Genomic DNA, 19693 nt, shown 5'->3' with positions numbered 1-19693 from the left:
CACATAACAGCCCAATTAAACCTACTGAGAGTACAGCTTGACCAAAGGCTACTATGCACAATGTGTTCTTGGAATGCATTCACACCAAGACCAGCATTTCAATCCGATTTCACACCAATACCAGTTTAACCATGCACTTTCACGCCAAGACCAGTGTTATCACACACTTTCACACAAAGACCAGCTTAACAATGCACTTTTGCACCAAAGAACAGTGCACTTCTGCATTAACTTCAAAAAACAATCAACTCTGAAACAATTTGCAAACTGAATTTATTTAGTCCTCGTGCAGGTACACATGCAGAATTCTGCACCTACTTCACTCGCCCTTGGTTGGCTTGCCGTTGACCTCTAGTGGACGTTTAGTGGAAAATCTGTGCAATGTGAACAGTCACCTTGCTGTGGTGCTCTTCCTTTGAACTTCAGTAGAAATGGAGCGTAGTGCATTCATTTTGGACACCATTCATATTTGACTGGTCATCCAAGACCGCCTCTCCCCACCCCCCCCCCTCCCATGTAGTCTTGGTTCAGCAGTTTTAAATAATGTCTTGGTGTGATGACATCACTGTCAGCCTTTCACATGTACTGTAGCTCAAAGCAAATCAAACTGCACTTCTGAATCAAACAGTCAAAGGACCTGAGTGTGAAAGTGGCCTCAGACACTCAGGGGTTTAGGCCAACAGAGCACAAATGGAGCAATGATCTGTCCTGCCACTTTGTCCACCTCTATTTGTTCAGTGTATATAATTCTGGTCATAGAGGGAAGTAGAAATACAGATATGAAGGGGCACAGATTCTCACTTACCTTGTTCTATATCCTGTGTCATGAATAGCATGCAGTTTACTGTACATTGGAAGCAATCATGGTGAATCAAGGCATAATCAGTCCTTGATTCATTTATATCGTAGGCAGCGTTCTGGCTCTCAAAAGGTTCCACTGATCAATATTGATTGGCGTATCTAGAGGGAGAGTAAATCCATACACTGATTGATTCTGCACCAGCCTGTGATTGGTCGGTAGCATGATTGATGTTCGTATGGGCCTATGGTAATCTGGCTCCTCTTTTTTGCAGTTGCGACGAATGCAGGAGATGCTGCAGAAGATCCAGGAACAGATGCACACGCAGAAAGAGGCATATTGACCTCCCCAGGGTCGGAGGTCTCTCCTGTCCTGACTGTCCTGACACATGGCAGCCCCCCCAGCTGCCCCTCCCTGCTGCCCCACCTAACCCCTCCCCCCCGCTTCCTGCACTTCCACGAGTCTCATCTTCGGAAAAGCATCAGAAAACAAACTGTTCAGAAAAGAGACGACCTGAGATGAACTTTGACCTCTAGAGTAGTTCTTGCCTCGTACGGTTGCCCCATGTGTCGGAGGTGTTGCGCTCCGCCGAATGAAGACCTCGGACGCGCTCCTCTCCAAGATCTCAGCCTGGCCAAAGCAGCCTCTGTAACCTGACGCGTGACTTGTGACATGTGTCATGTGAAAGGGCCTTTTGGTCTTCCGCTCACACAGCACGGCAGAGGCAGACTCCTCTTACAGGAGTGCAGTGGTCCCACCCCCTGGGGCAGAGGCCAGCGGTCCTGCAGGCATGCTGCGTATGTAATACCCTAACCCTGTGCTTCCGCCGTTGGCTCTCTGCTGATGATAGGTGAGGTGTGAGGTGTACCTGAGTGATAGTGTGAAAGCAGAGGCATCTTTCCCACTGCGCTAGACACTGCTTACCCTCATCAGATCTTTTAAAGAGCTCAGCAGGTGAAGAGATCCATAGTGATTTGATTTTTCTTTTTCTAAAAGGTGAAAATTTATGTGTGAACATTTTCTTACACTGTATGAAGACATTGATGTTATGTTCTTTTCTTTGTTTCTTTGCTTTTCATCACAGTACTATACCTCCCTATCATTATTCATATGTTTTTATTTAAAGGGCTAAATGCAAGTCATTTGACGGAATGGAAAGGAAGCCTTCCGGTTCCCGCTTCCTAATTTCTTGCTTTGGTGGCGTTTGTTGAGTTTCAGTGATGTGCAGAAGCTCTACACAGTCCCAACTGAACACCCTCCAACTGAACACCCTCCTGTCAGAGTCCTGCACATCTACACAACCCTTCCACATCCACACTACACAACCCTTCCACATCCATGCAACGCTTCCACATCTACACAACCCTTCCACATCCCCACCACACAACCCTTCCACATCCATGCAACCCTTCCACATCTACACAACCCTTCCACATCCACACAACATCCACACAACCCCTCCACATCCACACAACCCTTCCACATCCACACAACCCTTCCCACATCCACACAACCCTTCCCACATCCACACAACCCTTCCACATCCACACAACATCCACACAACCCCTCCACATCCACACAACCCTTCCACATCCACACAAACATTCCACACAACACAACCCTTCCACATCCACATGACCGTTCCACATCTACACAGTCCTTCCACATCCACACAACCCTTCCTCACAACACAGCCCTTCCACATCCACACAACATCCACACAACCCTTTCACATCCACACAAACATTCCACGTAACACAACCCTTCCACATCCACACAACCATTCCACATCAACACAACCCCTCCACATCCACACAACCCCTCCACATCCACACAACCCTCCCACATCCACACAAACCTTCCACATCTACACAAACCTTCCACATCCACAGATTGCAGGTCCAAACCCAACCATACAGCCATAGACTCACACACCTGCACAATGGTCCACTTCAGTTCTAGGGGTAGAATGAGGTCATCCCTGCAGTATGTCTGCTTCTCTGAGATGTGGACTGAGGACTTATTTACCACTTTCTAACTGATTACAGACTTCTGCTTTTTATAGACTAATTTAGTAAATGATAAAGTATTTCAATGTAATATTTAATGTGGAGATTATTTAGAAATTGATCCTTGAAAACGTGTTTAGTAATAGAATGAAAGGGTCACAGGAAATGGTTATTTGACATTATTTTACGTTAAAATACATATCAAAAAGTGGGAAATATAGCCATGGTTTTTTTTTAAAGAGAGAATAGTTTTAGATTGGGGTCTCTCTCTCCAGATACAGCCACGTGTAGAGAGGAACGAGAGGGTGGGGTAGAGCAGGAGCGTGTTTTAAACATTATTCCCTTTTCATGGTTGTCATAAGTGCATTTATTAAATGTCCATGTAATAAATAAATTTATAAATACATAGAGGTAAAAAGGTAACAGTATATTGTACACGGTAAATATTAAATGAAATGGAAAAATAAATTTGTTGTCATTTGTCTCACTGGAAATCACTTACATTTATGTTTAGCCATTTAGCAGATGCTTTTATGCAGAGCAACTCACAAAAGTGCATACAAGAAGGTTAGGCTAAGAGCAGAGCTGATGCTAAGTCATAGGTCTCACAGCCCGATGGGAGTCATTACAAAACAAGTCGACTTCTGCTCAGTGCCATAGTAGGCGCAAGAGGAAGTCTGAGGACTTTGGTGTTAGTAGAACCAAGATGTGGTTTGAACAAATACGTTTTCAGTCTGTGGCGGAGGATAGTCAGTGATTCAGCAGTTCTCTGACTGTTGGTCTCCAAGGGTGACCACACGTTGCGGAGCGGAGTGGTCTGGCAGGAGTGTGAAGTTTGATAATGGACTGAAGAGAACCAGGTTCAGCTCCTCTTGCTGCTCCATAGGCTCAGACCAGAGATTTGTATTTTATTCTGTCCACAACTGGTAACCAGTGAAGGGAGGGGCACGGCAAGCAAGTATTTTAGCTAGTTATGGTTTTGGCAATGAGAGAACTGCAGCAGTCCAGCCAGGGCAGTACAAGCACCTGGACAATGAGCTGGAGTTCACAGACATTGTGAATAAAGAATCTGGGTAATTGATGCTATATTTATCAAGTAATATACCAACATTCTTTGCAGTCTTGGATGCAGACACCATTGTGTTATCAAAGGAGAGATTGTTTAGGGTGGAAGATAAGTTCAAGGGTTTTAGACAGGAATGGAAGGAGATACTAGTTCAAGACTGCAGAGGGGTAAGTGGTTAGCTTTTTAAGAAGGGGTAGGACTCGCACCTGCTTAAATTCACTAGAGACACAGCCAGTAATCGGGGAGTAAGTGACCAGGGAGGAGCTGCCTGGCAGAAGGGCAGGTGGAGGTGACTGCAGTAAGGGGGAGAGGGGGCAGAGTCTGGGGGGGCGAGTGGTCAGCCATGTGCATGCTGAGATGTGTAGGATGTCAGCAGACTGCAGAGAGTGCTGAGAGGCCTGGAAGGCTGGCAGCAGGCAGAGCAGAGTAGCCTTGTGGGAAGAGCAGTGTGATGAAGCAGGAAGTCTGGAGAGGAACGGGACAAGGACCCATACACACAAACGCACACAGAGTATCGGATAAATCAAGACTCCAGCCATTTATGTAAATGTTTTATAAAGGATTTATTAAGAATTTTCTGTATTTTTTCATTTTTCTTTTTTTCCATTTCTTTAACATTTGGACATATAGATCTAACTGCAGCCTAAAATGCCCAGGCAGTGTATCTTTCTCCATAGGGAAAATGCACAATTTTAAATATATAATATCCATGTGGAAAGAGGTCTGTAAGGCTGCCAGCACAATATACAGTACTGTACATGGTCCCCAAAAAAGATCAAACTTTAACAGAAAAATCATCTGAATCTACATGCAAAGACAAGCAACAGTCACATCTTAAAATACACAAATCAGCATTCAAATGTGTACATATACATGCATGTATATGTGCACAAACATATGATTTCATATTATGATTTAAAAATTAAAAATGACGCTTGTCTTATTACAAGCGCTTACGCACCCTCTCTCACACACACAGACACACATGCGCGCGCAGACGCCCGCACGTGCAGGCGGACACACATTGTTTTGTGTTTTCCTGCCAGTTGTAACGAGTCCTGTGGAAATGTGTAAACTGCTGATTTGGAGTGATTGTGAAAGATCATTGATGAGGTTGGCCTCATGCGTTTACAGGAACACGTGAGCATGATTCCATGATTCCAAACCTGACAGTAACCCGCGCACAGGTAGCCATAATGCAAATGGATGAGGGGTTGGAGGGGAGGCTGTTCAGTAGTGTTACCCATGAGATGCACTGCCCCCATGTGGCCACAGAAGCTCACCGCAACTCCCACCACATTTATACACAACGAAGGCAGTGGCCTCTGAGCCCTCCCAAAGCCCTGCAATTAGCACGCACCAGAGACAAGCACATGTACCCTAACAGAAAAAAAGAGAACACACACAGAAAAGGTGGACCAGCTGGACGTAACATTTCACAAATAAACCACACAAAGGAGCTGCTGTTAAAAATGAGAACCTGTGTGAGAAACTGCGCTGCAAACCCTTTCTTAAATGGTATTCTCCACAGAGGCACAGTGTTGTATGAGCAATGGACAATCTGAGAACGCAGAATCTCTGAAGAAAGGATGGGCGTGGATGGCCCACTGCTTTGACCCAATCCCCCCTCCCCCCGGACATGACTGCCCCCCTCTAAAGATCTTGACCGACCCTTTACACACCTCTCAGACTGTTTCAAGTCCTCGGCTGATCAGTGCCCTCTAGTGGTGAACTGATGTAAAGCTCAAAGGGACTAGCACTACTGCGAGTCCCTTAAGACAGTGATGAATGCAGCTTGTGCAGTACCACCCTCCAGGCAGCAGAGGGCAGTCAAGCACATAGTACAGAAGAGCTTCATTACAGTAGAGATGAGATTCAGGCTGTGTGACTGCTCTGACTCATATCAGCAAAGAGGAAGAAACAGACAGACTGTTCCACATCACAGCTCTGCTTACAGACAAAGCTGGCTTATAATGTGCAGTTTCTATGTTTTAAGTGCTAAGCCCTGACAGAACAATCATGCTCAAGAGTCACACATGCAACAGCAGCAACTGGCTCAGTGGGAGGGGTGAGAATCTTACTGCCAAAAGGCTAACTGTCTGGATCTATTCCCCATGTAGTCCCCAAAAGCCAGTCACCTGAAAATTGCAAAAAACTCAAGTGTCATCGAGAAAGCGTGTGACATCAACACACGCAACACGTGACATCAAATCCCCATTCAGCTGCTGCTTGTAGGATCGCACTTTGCCCCTGCACCTGCCTGCGCTGTGGCTTTAGACTGATTCTCAGTGCTGAGCTCCCTGGTGGAACAGTGTGTCGCTCCATCCCCTCACTCCAGACAGCATACAGCTGCTTCCACAGCACACTCCACCAAAGACTCAAACACAACAGTCTGTTTTTTTTTTTCATTAAATATATATATGTTCTGCATCAACTAAAAGGTAAAATAATAATGAGTTTTTTGGAATGTTCTGAGTTGCTCTTTACAGTTTAAACCCTTCAGTCCTTGTTGAGTTTTTGACTTTTTTGGTTGGTCAGTGGTGCTGTCACTCTGTGCCCAGCTGCGTGCGAGGGGCCAATCATCTCTCAGTCCCAGATTAAGCTCCGCCCCCCTCCTCAGGCCAGCTTGAGCGTGCTCACCGGGAAGGAGGGCATGGTCACCATGGTGACCGGGTTGAGAACCGTCTGACCCACGAGCTGGGGGTGCGCCACCACCTGGGCCCCCACAGCGGCCCCCGGGCCGGGGGCGGGGCCGCCGACCTGGGCGTGGCTGAGCGTGTGGGCGATGTGGCTGACGACGGCGGGCTGGGAGACGGACACGGCGACGGGCTGCGGGTAGAGGCCGGGCAGCGGCTGGCCCAGGTGCGCCACCGGGTGCACGGTGATGTGGCCGATGGGCTGGGGCGCCAGCTGCACGGGGGCGGAGGGCGAGGGCGCGATGTGCGCCACGTGCTTGGAGCCCGCCTGGATGACGTGGCTGACGGCCTGGATGACGGAGGCGTGGGAGGCGGCGTGCGCGATGACGCCGGGCTGGCCCCCAGGGGCCGCCACGGGGGCGGGCACGATGGCCGGCGGGGGGGCGGGGCTCGGCTGGGCGGGGGCGGGGACGGGGGCGGGCTTGCCGGGCTCAGGCTGCAGTTGAGGCACTTTGGGCGGGGTGCTGGACAGAGGCTGCCGGCCCTCCTCTTCCGCGTCCTCCTCGGCGTTGTCTTCACCCTCTGGGAGGAACAGGAACAGGTCAGCTCCCACTGCCTCACTCTCTCAGCAGAAAGCGCAGCACAACGGCACTCTCCCACTCACAACCTCATTCAAACTTCATGAGCAGCGCTTTGAAAATAAAGTCACATGGAACAAACAGTGTTGCATAAAGCGGATCAGTCCCGCTGGGATCTGAGTAAATGGGTAACAAGGTTCCTGCTGAGAACAGCAGTGCTATAAACTGCAGTGATGATGCTGTTATGATCACCAAGGGCTGCATATTCTGCACATGTAAGCGTGTGTGTGTGTGTGTGTGTGTGTGTGTTAGTGTGTGTATGTGTACTGGTGTGTGTGTGTATGCGTTAGTGAGCGTGTGTGCGTGCATGTGTGTTGTGCTTATGTGTTGGATAGTGTGTGCGTGTGCGTGTGCATGTATGTGTGTGTGTGGTTGTGTGTGCGTCTGTGAGAGTGTATGTGAGAGTGTATGTGTGTGTGTGCGCGTGTGTGTATGTGTGTCTGTCTGTAAGAGTGTATGTGCGTGTGCATGTGTGTGTGTGGTTGTGTGTGCGTCTGTGAGAGTGTATGTGTGTGTGTGTGTGTGTGTGTGGTTGTGTGTGTGTCTGTGAGAGTGTATGTGTGTTTGTGCCTGTGAGACTGTGTGTGTGTGTGGATGTGTGTGAGCCTGTGAGACTGTGTGTGTGTGTGTGTGTGTGTGTGGTTGTGTATGTGTCTGTGAGACTGTGTGTGCGTGTGGTTGTGTGTGTGCCTGTGAGACTGTGTGTGTGTGTGGTTGTGTGTGTGTCTGTGAGACTGTGTGTGTGTGGTTGTGTGTGCGCCTGTGAGACTGTGTGTGTGTGTGGCTGTGTGTGCGCCTGTGAGACTGTGTGTGTGTGTGGCTGTGTGTGCGCCTGTGAGACTGTGTGTGCGTGTGGCTGTGTGTGCGCCTGTGAGACTGTGTGAGAGGCAGCAGGGCAGGCACCGGAGGCGGTGGAGGTAGAGGCCTGGTCGTCCTCGGGCTGCACGGTCAGTCTCAGCACGCGCTCGATCTCCAGCACGTCCAGGCACTGGCTCAGCTCCTTCCTGAGCTCCGCCAGCCGCTGCTGCGTGGCGATCTTCTCCCGCGCCAGCCGCTCCATCTCGTGCTCGTACTCCTTCTCCTTCCGCTTCAGCGTCTGCGGGACACACGGGAGAGCTCAGCGCACCTTACGTACACCTTACGTACACCTTACGTACACCTGCAGCACACTCACCCCACAACGCCCTGTAAACCCACAACACAGACCCTCCGAGAACTCTGTGTGCATGTGTGTGAGCGAGGGGAGGTATTTCAACCCACCACAATTTCTGCACCTAACAAACACCCAGGACTGGCCAAGTATGACAAAGAGAAAGAGAAAGAGAAAGAGAGAAAGAGAAAGAGAAAGAAAGAGAGAGAGAGAGAGAGAGGCAGACATATCAAAGAGGGCATGAGAGGCACACAGAGGGAGGGATAGTGAGGGAAAGAAAAGAGGGGATGACCCACTTTCTCTTGTCAGTCAGCTGACACAGGAACGGCAAGTGGAGGAGGCCAGGAACAGGAGGGCTACAGAGTGTAAGAGATTGAGAGCCTGTGTGCAGAGAGAGAAATCAGAGTCTGAAACAGCCTGTCCCTCTCACTGCCTCACTGCCTCTGTGCACCTCTGCCTCTCTCTGCAGCTCCGGGTTTGATCAATCCTTCATACAGCCAGCGCACACTCGGTCCCTTTGTCTCAGCAAATGAGATGCTTGAGTCCTTGGATGTTGTCAAGACAACAGTTGAAAACCACCACGGTTTCCTAGGAAACGTCAAGGATGAGGAGCAGGACGCAGCAAGCTGATAGGGTGCTACAACACAGAGGTGATTAGATTTGATTTGTAAGGACACGGTGCTCCGACTGTTAACCTGCGCGTCTGTGTGAAAGAGACAATGATCAGCAACCTTGAGCACCACTGCTCTCCTACAGAAAGCAGAGTGTTCAGGAGCTCACCTGAACGCGCTGCACAGTGCTCAGTGCAGAGCCCAGCTTAACGCACTGCACAGGGCTCAGTCAGGAGCCCACCTTAACGCGCTGCTCAGGGCTCCGTCAGGAGCCCACCTTAACGCGCTGCACAGGGCTCAGTCAGGAGCCCACCTTAACGCGCTGCTCAGGGCTCCGTCAGGAGCCCACCTTAACGCGCTGCTCAGGGCTCAGTCAGGAGCCACCTTAACGCACTGCACAGGGCTCAGTCAAGAGCCCACCTTAACGCGCTGCACAGTGCTCAGTGCAGAGCCCACCTGAACACGCTGCACAGGGCTCAGTCAGTAGCCCACCTTAACACGCTTAACACTTCTTCTACAGAAAACCAGCTGCTGTGTTCTTTCACCTTCAGCCTAAGAAACTGCATCTCCAGGTGCAGCATGAAAAGAATACATCCCGCATCTGTGATCCTTTACTGCAAGCAGCTCCAGTTCCACAGACAGGATGGAGAGGGAATCAGGCCAGCGGGTGGAGCACCTGTCAGAATCTGACAGTCCCACCCCTCCACCTAGCTCAGGCACAGCTGCAAAAATAACACTGCATCTCCTGCTAACGCTCCGCTCCTCATCTGCCCAAACACACCGCACCTCGTCTCCCCTAACACACCGCACCTCGCCTCCCCTAACACACCGCACCTCGTCTCCCCTAACACACCAAACCTCATCTCCCGCTAACACACCGAACCTCATCTCCCGCTAACACACCGAACCTCATCTCCCGCTATCACACCGAACCTCATCTCCCGCTATCACACCGAACCTCATCTCCCGCTATCACACCGCACCTCATCTCCCGCTATCACACCGAACCTCATCTCCCGCTAACACACCGAACCTCATCTCCCGCTAACACACCGAACCTCATCTCCCGCTATCACACCGAACCTCATCTCCCGCTAACACACCGCACCTCATCTCCCGCTATCACACCGAACCTCATCTCCCGCTAACACACCGAACCTCATCTCCCGCTAACACACCGAACCTCATCTCCCGCTATCACACCGAACCTCATCTCCTAATAACACACCGCACCTCATCTCCCGCTATCACACCGAACCTCATCTCCTAATAACACACCGCACCTCATCTCCCCTAACACACCGCACCTCATCTCCCCTAACACACCGCACCTCATCTCCCCTAACACACCGCACCTCATCTCCCCTAACACACCGCACCTCGTTTCCCCTAATACACCGCACCTCATCTCCCCTAACACACCGCACCTCATCTCCTAATAACACACCGCACCTCATCCCCCGCTAACACACCGCTCCTCATCTCCTGGTAACACACCGCACCTCATCTCCCACTGACACACCGCACCCCATCACCCGCTCTAACACACCGAACCTCATCTCCTAAAAAGAGACCTCCTGAAAAATGAAGGCTGACAAGCATCTTCATTTTAATTAGACAGAAAATCAACACAGGTGCAATGTGTAACGGTACAAAGTACGACTGGACTCCCCTCTTTGTAGAGGAAAGCAGGACATGTCATGGCAATGTGTGAATGCAGGATGAGAGTGTTCCACAGCCTACAACACGGCTCACTACACCACAGCACCAGGTACAGCCCACGAACAGAGCTGCTATTTCAGTGCTAAAAAAGAAGCTTTCGCAGTGTTTGTTTGTGAAGAGGTCTTTCCCCTGCCCTGTTATGTTAAGCTTTGTGCCTTAGGCTGCTTGGAATAGCCATGTGCTCAGTACTCACATGGACAGAGACTGCAGGAGTAGGGGGGGTGCAGCCATGGCAACAACCTTATCAGACTAACTGCAACCTCACTAATAACCACGTACCATAATCTCCAGTTTTACAACTAGTTAGGCCTACATACAAACAACATCTCATGTAACATTAACAAATAAGTGCATAAATTGAATCATACATTAAAAATACATGAATAAATAACACTGCAGGCAGCAGCACAAAGCTTGGGTTGAGGACCTGTTCTTGTAACCTGACATTTCGCCTTCAAATACCAGGGTCCAGGTGGGTCTATATTGCTGCGTGAGCCACAACCAAACTGCTGTGTAAATGGGTAAAGCACTGAATCTGAGGAGCTTCAGTAAACACCTAGCTGTGTAAATGGGTAAGTTACTGAGTTCTGTTTCAGTAAATACCCTATAAATTAATTACGGCAGAAGTGTAAACTGTGTAATGCACTCTGGATAAGAATGTCTGTAAAGAAGATATCTGCTAAATATTACATTGATCCCCACAAACCCAATACTTTCAAATTATAATGCTCATTTCCGAAACAGAGACATTGATGGTGACTTGAATAGTGCTCGAATAGGGCTTGTGTTATGTCACACTCACTGTTGTGGGAGTGTTGTTAGCCTGGTCTGACACTGTTGCTTGTTTAAACTGAATGGATATACTCATGTTCTATTGCGAAGGAAGTCGCTCTGGATAAGAGCGTGTGCTAAATGCATGTAATGTAATGTAATGTAATGTAATGGTGATAGCATAGCGCAAAAAAACGCAATTTCAGTCCTTCACAACTCTGTAAACATGTTTCAGTAGATCTTAAGTGACTGACAGTTTCAGGGCTCTGGCTAGCCGTGAATATTGCACGCCATATGGGTGCAATGGGCAGAATCGGGCGTAACCAGGCAGGAGGTTCCACCTAGGGAAGGATACAGATGGCCCTATAAGCCACTATTAGAAAGATGAATGAAACTAAAAGTAATCCTTTCAAATCCCCTTACTGCGCTGCCTACTGCTCACAGCTTCATTCTGCACCAGAGCGCAAGGGAAGCAGTGCATGCTGGGTGGGAGTGTGTCATGTCGGGACACGTGCCACAGCTTCCCATGCTGAGACCAAAATTCCCCACACACCACTCGCCTTCCCCGACACACTCCTACACTCTCACTCGCCTTCCCCTACACACTGTCACCCCCCTTCCCCTACACACTCTCACACTCTCAGTCCTCTTCCCATGAACACTCCAACCCCAATGCATTCAAACTCTTCATATTAAAAACTCCACAGCATCTATTACATTCCTTCCTTAACTGAAACAGCGTCGAAATAAATGTTCTATTCTAATTGTTCACCAACGAACATTACCATGTTACCATGTTACTGCAGAGGAAAATAATCACGCTCTTAGGCCACCAGCGGAGGGTGAGGTCAGAGGCCAGCCAATCAGCTGAACGTGACACGCAGACCTCATGGTCCATCCTAACGGCCGGACCACGTGAGGGGGGTGAGGCGGGATCATGTGACATGAGCCCCCCCCCCCCCCCCCCCCCCCCCCCCCCCCCCCCCCCCCCCGATCTACCCTACTTTCCCCCCAACCCCATATCTCACGGGATCACAGCCCTCCGGGACCAGAGCCCCAGGCGGAACAAAACAAGATCAAGCCTTCTTAGAGCGCACTCGTGTCAAATTAGGTCACCAATAACCCTTTGCAACGCAGCCGCCTGTGCTCACCCTGGCCCTGTAGTCACAGTCTCTACGCTGAATCTACACTATCACTACATATGCTGTCCCTCTGTAATGAATACCTTTTCCCTACTTTTCAAACCAATTCCAAATTATGGAATCATCTCTCACATTCCAGTATCTATTTCTGTAAATCTTAGGAAACAAGTCACAGAGAGGATGGTTATATTTGAGAAATATTCTGGCTAGGATAGTCATCTCAACACAGCAAACCTCCAACCTACACACACTTTCCACCTACACACACCCCTCACACAACTCTTACAAACAAACACCTCTCACCAACGTGTGTGAGGCATCCACACTACGCTATTGTGCTTTTTAATGTACTTTGAGGTACTAAAACAGGTGTTATTTTGAAATGTGGAAATAAAAAGAACCAGGGCATGCTGGGAAGGGGACGAGCAGGTGAGCTCACCTGGATGTAGCGCAGGGCGCTCCGCAGAACGCTTAGGTTGGACGTCTTCTTCTCCTCCACCGTGGGGATGTTCTTCTTCAGGGTTTCGAAGCACTCCTTCAGGTGTGCTCGTCTGAGAGAGGAGACACAGCTAAGTCCTGCCTCTACAGCTGGGACAGGACCACTTGACATGCGCCGCTACGTTACAGCGTCACACCGCCTCACTTCCTGTTTCTCTACCTCACTTCCTGTCTGTGCGCTCACATAACAAAGAAAATGTCCTTTTCCAACTCACTCAGCATGCCATAGGCCGCCCGTCAAGAGCGGTCTCCTTTTTCGTCTGAACCTCCAAATCACTAAAGGTGATGGTTTCACTAATCTCACATATCTATAAACAAGAATAATGATAATCTGTTACTTCTCTGACAGAATCCCTTCTTATTGATGGAATTCATCAGAGTGTGGTTGAGGAAGTGGTGAGTAGCGATTTTAAAGAATATTTAGGATCTCCTGTGCAAAAGGAAAAACTCTTAGAGGAACTAGGGCAGACGGACAGCGGTGAGCAAATCTAATAATATGCAAGTCTGGTGTTCTGGTCGGTCGGTAAAATGCGAGTTGATGTTCTAATGTGTACGCATCTAGAACTAAGCACTTTTAAAGTCACCTTCAAACACTGAAGCAGTGAAAGCAACAGAGAGAGAGGCTTACCTGTTTTTTTCCAACTTGTTGTGAACCTCTCTTGTCCTGCAAGCACAATGAATTGTACCATAAGGGTATGAAGATGAGATGAGAAGCTACTAAATCAAAAGCCAAACTCTCCTCTGTCTGGTCAGAGCATGTCTCCGCTTCCGCATGACACAGAGAAGAAGGTTACTGCCCTCCTCCTTTCTAGCAACAGAATATACATGAATACACAATACACTGAATATTTAAACTAAATGACTGTACTGTTAAGATGACATATTTACGCACAGACACTACACCTGAGGACAGCAGCAGACATTTGTCCTATTCCAGTTCCTGAGTAGAACTCTTCTGAATTCCAGCAAAGTTACATATGTGAGCAGAGGTCAAAGTTCACTCACCCCCCTGGCCTCTTTTTGGCGTCCTCTATAGCGCCAGGCCGGAGGGCCAGGCTGGGCGGAGCCTGCAGGGGCATGGGCTGTGGAAGAAGGCCATGCTGGGGAGCTGGGGGAGCAAGGGTGGTAGCGGGGGCAGGAGCAGGGGCCATGGAAGGGTAAGGCTGCTGCTGTTTGGGGTTAACATTCTGAGGTGGAGATGTGGGTTCCACCTTTACCTGAGAGGCCAGCAGAAGATGCTGGTGCTGTGGGGGGGCTGATGGTGGGGAGTGGGTGTCCTTACTGGGGGGGCTGAGGTGGGGGGGTATGGGTGGGAGCAGGGTTGTGGGAGGGGCAGGGGGTCTGGCTTTGGGGCTGGCTGACACCAAAGGAATGGGTATAACTGTGATGGGTACTGCAGACGGGAGGGCTGGGGGCAGGACCGCAGTGGGGCGGGGTTCTGGACAGGACTTCTCCCCCCAGGTCACATGATTGATCCGTACTGTCTGCGCATACGAGGTGACTTCTGCCCGCTTCTGTTCCACCTGCTGACTGAGGCACAATTTCTCCTTCAGTTCATCCTCCTCTGTGGGAAAATGAAAGAAACCAATCAGTCAATGACACCACAGTACACGGTCTCCCACAGTGACATCACAGTAAACGGTCTCCCACAGTGACATCACAGTAAACGGTCTCCTACAGTGACATCACAGTAAACGGTCTCCCACAGTGACATCACAGTAAACGGTCTCCTACAGTGACATCACAGAAAATGGTCTCCCACAGTGACATCACAGTAAACAGTCTCCCACAGTGACATCACAGTAAACACCTACTGCTACTTTCTGTTGAAGATCTAACTCCAGTATTACCCTGCGTAATGTTTGGTCACTTCCGTATAAATATATTCTCACAAACAACGTAAGAGAAGTCTTTTTCAAAATCATTCATCAATGTTACCCATAAAACTATTTGGTTTCAAAATTTCTCCTGAAAAGCTGTGCTTTTCATAATTTTGATGTTGAGTCTACTGAACATCTGTTTTACAGCTGTATTTATATTAGATTTCTATACCGTGATATAGAAAGTGGTATGAACAAAACAAAAAATAGCAAAAGTGTAACTATCTATGATCATGATATTCAGTTTCATTACTCTGATCAATACATTAAATTATTCATCTAGCAAAATTCTGTATTCATAAAATGAAATTCACTAACAGGAAACCATTATAAATTATATTTACAGAAGACTTTTAAATGTATTTCACCTCAGTTCAAAGACTTAAAAACAGCATATCCAGAAAATGCATTCAAATTCTGAGCAACTTTCATACGCTGTGAACCTTGTGTATTTCTGTATAGTTGTGTCCTCTGGCTATCTTTATTGTTTATTTGTGTTTTGATTTTGTTAAAATTTCTTGTTCTTTTTTGGTTAAATTATCTTTCTGTATTCTACTGTACAACCCCCGATTAAAAAAAAAAAAAAAAAAAAAAAAAAAGAAAACGAGTCTCCTACAGTCACATCACAATAAAAGTGGCCAACAGTGACATCAGAGTCAACACAATGGCTGAATACCAATCTACAAGTGAGCGGGGAGTGTGAGTGAATACATCCATCCTTGACAGAAGGTCAAACAAACACTTACAGGATGAATGCACAGGGTGCTATCTGAGACAGTGTTTTCACCATTCAATCACCATGGCTTGTAACAAAACAGCTGCTCATAAAAGTACCTGTGACAGTTAACGAAACCTTAAAAATGCCAGTGGTGATGTCTTCAAACCTCTTCAGATTCATCATGCATTGCAAACAATGATGAAAAACACTAAATACGAGTCTGAAAGTGGATTTTCATACTAAACGTTTTCATAAAATCATGACCTCTCCCACGCTGATCTTTCCCACTATTTGCAAGCACAATTTGGAAACTGAGGTCAATGGGTTTACTACATCATAGTGAAGGGTTGTCACTTGTAAATCTGGATTTATTGACAAAAAGGTTAGTCATTGGCATAAAATGTGAAAAAATGTGAAGAATGGTACAGAGTTCAGAGTTCAGAGTTTGTGCCTTGAAATCCAGCCAGAGTTGTTATAAGTTGCTCTGTACATGAGTGTCTGCCAAATGAACACATGTAAATGCAAAGTTGTTTGTGACAGTTTTTGTTCCCTTCTAATTAAAATGAATCATCCGACCCAGTATGACCATTTTTATGACTGCCTGTGGTCATTTTTTTGTGAGCAGGGAGCTTTTTGGCGTCTCTGCAGTTAAATGGAAGTATCGTAAAATACGCAGAAAGAGGTCTATGCAAATGCACACCCTGGACCCTGAGGGGAAGGGATGCTAGGATGCCACACCAAACGTGAAGGGTACAGATTTGTACCCTCGCTCGAAGCAAGCAGCTGAGGTCAAGCGAAAGTTCCTTTTGCGGATTTAGACGGTCTCCCCTGACGTGACCCGACACCATTTTGAGGGGAGGCCCTTCAGGCAAGCAAGCTAAAACACAGACTGGGACAGAGCCCCTGTCCTCCAGTGACCCACTAACCTAACTCCCCGCTGTAGCGCATCGTGCACGTGTCTGTAAATAGCGAGGTCCAGTTGCCATGGAAACAGCAATGTTAAAAACAGGCAGACACAGGGGTGGCGCTTTCCGTATCAGTAAGGATAAAGCTCTCCCTATTTCTGCACAGTGGTGCTACGCCGCGCGAGACGCACTGCGTGAGACGCTCCTCTCTGCACCCACACAGCTGCTGCCCGCCGTGTCAGCGCGCTCAGCCCGCGCCGCGTTTTCAGCTTGCGGTCCCCAGCCCTGCTCCGCAGAGGCATCGGGACGTCACCGGAGCAGCGGGCGTTTCACACCCCGATCCCCACGACCGTCTCTCGGGGGACTGCACAGCCTCCCTCAGCACAGAGGCGCTCTGAGGCCGGGGTGCGCGCGCGGCGTGTGTGAGAGCTTCACACTCCAGATGGACCCCTTCTGGAGTACCCCAGTGTGACTCCTGAAGGCCCCCTCACTCAGAGGAGCAATCTCACCGCGACTGCACTGATATCTTATCTCATGGGACGCTCTGCAGTGCCTGGAGAAGTACAGAATGTTCATGGAAACCCCCCCCCCTTTCCTCCCAGACCTGATGATCATAAATCAGTGCTCCAGAAACCCGGCCTACAACCAGTGAACCATGCTTGCTTACCCACAATTCCACACAATCACAGACACTATAGCCTCTGTAGCTCATATCACTGCCTAGATGGCCTGTCCCGCTTGAAACAAACCCAAATTCCTCCTATATGAATTTCATAAAATTATCATCTTCCAAGTACCACAATATCATTAACCCATTAACCCACAAAAACATTATTCCACTTATGTGTGAAACAAAGTGTAGCTTACCCCATGAGCTAGCAGCAGAGGGAGAATTAGTCCCTCTCTAAGGGTTTAACCATGACCTCATTTGCAAGAGCAAAGGGGCACGGCTTTGTGCGCCTGGCACTGTGTTAAACAGAAATGTGCATTTTTGTGACGGTGACGGGTAAAGGGAGCCAATAAACATTACATTCTCCTCCTCACATCTCCCCCTTTCTGCAGTTGCACAACAACGTGAGTTGACATAGTTAAGACATTCACACATTAAAGTCAGAGTTTTAACACTCCAACAGAAGATGGGATTTGACTTTGAGGAGGGGTATTCGGTAATATTACTTATCAGAGCAAATACCAGGAACACATCTGTCAGGTGGAATCTGACTAACTGTACCCAGGTCTGCAGTGAAACCACTTGTTTGTCTTTTTCACCTCCCCTCATATGAGCGGTAAAACAGCAGGCAGGCTCTTCCACAAACCTCGGGATCTAAAAGGCAGCACAGTACATTGTGTAACTCCTGCACACAGCGAAAGAGTCGGTGGGGGTGGGGGACTGTCCTAGTTTCTCACCCACCGTGACCTGCGCCTGTGAGCGCGGCTACAGACAAACACCCGGGGTCTGGTGGGCGTGGCCAGCGAGCGCGTGGTCGAAAGGGGCGGGCTTTAGAGCACGCGGTCTTCGCTAAGGGGGAGGGCAAAAGCCTGACACGTCACCAGCAGACAAGTGACCGAACCCTTTAAATATGTGGCGATTTGCACGTATGGTCGACGTGCCGTTTTGAACGGGGCATAATGTACTGAAATTCATTCATTTAACAATCGCCTTTCGAGATCTGGCCATTTCCTACCACTCCTGACATGACAATATGCAAGATTTACTATAGGAAAGACAAACAGGTTTAAACCACAGGGCGCCCGGCTGTGTCAGCTCATTACGTAAAGAAGACTGACTGCTCTCATGCCTTGCCGCCGCCCTTTAAAACGTAGCTAGCTAATGTTACCAATATTATCTCGTGGATCTGCTGAAAAGTGTCAAATGCAAGATTTTAATTCGGAGAACGATTTTAGTAGATTATTTCCGACTTCTAGGCATAAACTACAACATACCAAACCGAATATGACTGTAACGATAAAAAGCAGTCCGTCTGTAACCAGTTACTCTACACATTTACAGTCCCACAAAACAAGCCTACATACGACTAGATCCGAGGAATGTTGTGGCGAGCTACTTCCTGATATACATTTGTAACGAGTGCCCTACTGCGGCGGTTTAGATTTATAGACACAACCAATTGAAAACGCACAGTCCAAAAAAAATAGACTTCAGCAAAAAGATACGGATACGAAACTGTTTTAATCCACGTCTAAAACGCAGACATACAAATCACTGTGGCTCGTTTAGTTCTATGTGGATGAACCCTAAATCCAAAGACTATAAAAGTGATCTGATAAGATCATTGTAAATGTATGCATGTAACTAATTGTTTCGTTGGCTAACATATTTCCTTAAATGACATTTTTGTTTCCCTTAGTATGATCTCAGTCATAGTAACATCGCGTCATCATCCTAGGAAACCTGTAGGGTAGCTGGCTGTAAATGATAATTCGTTTCCCAGTAGCTTTCGCTGGCCCATGCCCCCCCCCGCGCCCCCCCTTACCACGTGTTTTCTGTTGTTGCAGGGCTTGCCATTCCAAAAACTTCGCTGCTTCTAAAAGCGTTTCGATGCTCATCTCTCGTCCGTAATATTAATCAGTTTAAAAAGTAACTGCTGCTAATATATCCTGTACGATCCCCCTGTTACTGTCTCACGGGGTCCTCTTTGCAGTCTACAGAAAGGAGGAAAACGGAACCGGGTCCCCTTGTTAGAAGTCTTCGACATACGGGAAGGGGTTAGAACAAGATGGCGACGAGAGGAACAGAAAACATAACACGGTAAAAGGCAGACGGTTCAAGCCCGCCTACACACTAGAGTCCCTCCCAAACACTACAACCCCATGTAAAATACGGAGCAGGGCATCCGACCGGGTTTTGCAACGGATTGTATCCTAGGGCTAAGAATGCCCCCTCGTGGCATCCACTTACAGTGTTAAGTTAGAAATGGACCATGAAAAAGCCAGCAAATACTGTACATTATTATTTTCGGCACTAGCCACTGCAGACAGCACACCTTTTTTTAGTGTAACGCGAACAAAAATATACACACTACCCCTTTATATTTCGCTAATGGACTCAACTTTTCAAATTAAACTTACAGAAACATCGGCGTTTTGTTCGGCGAGAGATTTAACGCTTAGGGAAGAAGAGGCATGA

The 19693-nt window shown here is 48.2% G+C and overlaps 1 protein-coding gene across 1 annotated transcript; it reads right to left on the bottom strand.

Annotated features, from left to right (window-relative positions):
- Positions 1-4906: 4906 nt before the first annotated feature.
- Positions 4907-19274, bottom strand: mnta (MAX network transcriptional repressor a). Its single transcript, XM_036537583.1, has 6 exons — positions 19041-19274; positions 14048-14606; positions 13671-13706; positions 12984-13095; positions 8052-8244; positions 4907-7092 (listed from the first exon to the last, which is right to left on the bottom strand). The coding sequence occupies exons 1-6, from the start codon at positions 19111-19113 to the stop codon at positions 6491-6493; spliced, it is 1575 nt and encodes a 524-aa protein (XP_036393476.1). The 5' UTR covers positions 19114-19274; the 3' UTR covers positions 4907-6490.
- Between the last annotated feature and the right edge of the window lie 419 nt (positions 19275-19693).

This window comes from Megalops cyprinoides, chromosome 9 (assembly GCF_013368585.1).
Source record: "Megalops cyprinoides isolate fMegCyp1 chromosome 9, fMegCyp1.pri, whole genome shotgun sequence".
In the NCBI taxonomy this organism is placed as follows: Eukaryota; Metazoa; Chordata; class Actinopteri; order Elopiformes; family Megalopidae; genus Megalops; species Megalops cyprinoides.
This window is presented reverse-complemented; position numbering and strand designations above follow the sequence as displayed.

Coding starts and splice junctions, on each gene's coding strand:
- mnta (XM_036537583.1), bottom strand. CDS start 19,113: ATGAGCATCGAAACGCTTTTAGAAGCAGCGAAGTTTTTGGAATGGCAA. Junction 14,607..19,040: donor GCAACAACAGAAAACACGTG/GTAAGGGGGGGC, acceptor ATTTTCCCACAG/AGGAGGATGAACTGAAGGAG. Junction 13,096..13,670: donor AACAAGTTGGAAAAAAACAG/GTAAGCCTCTCT, acceptor CTCCTCTCTCAG/ACGAGCACACCTGAAGGAGT.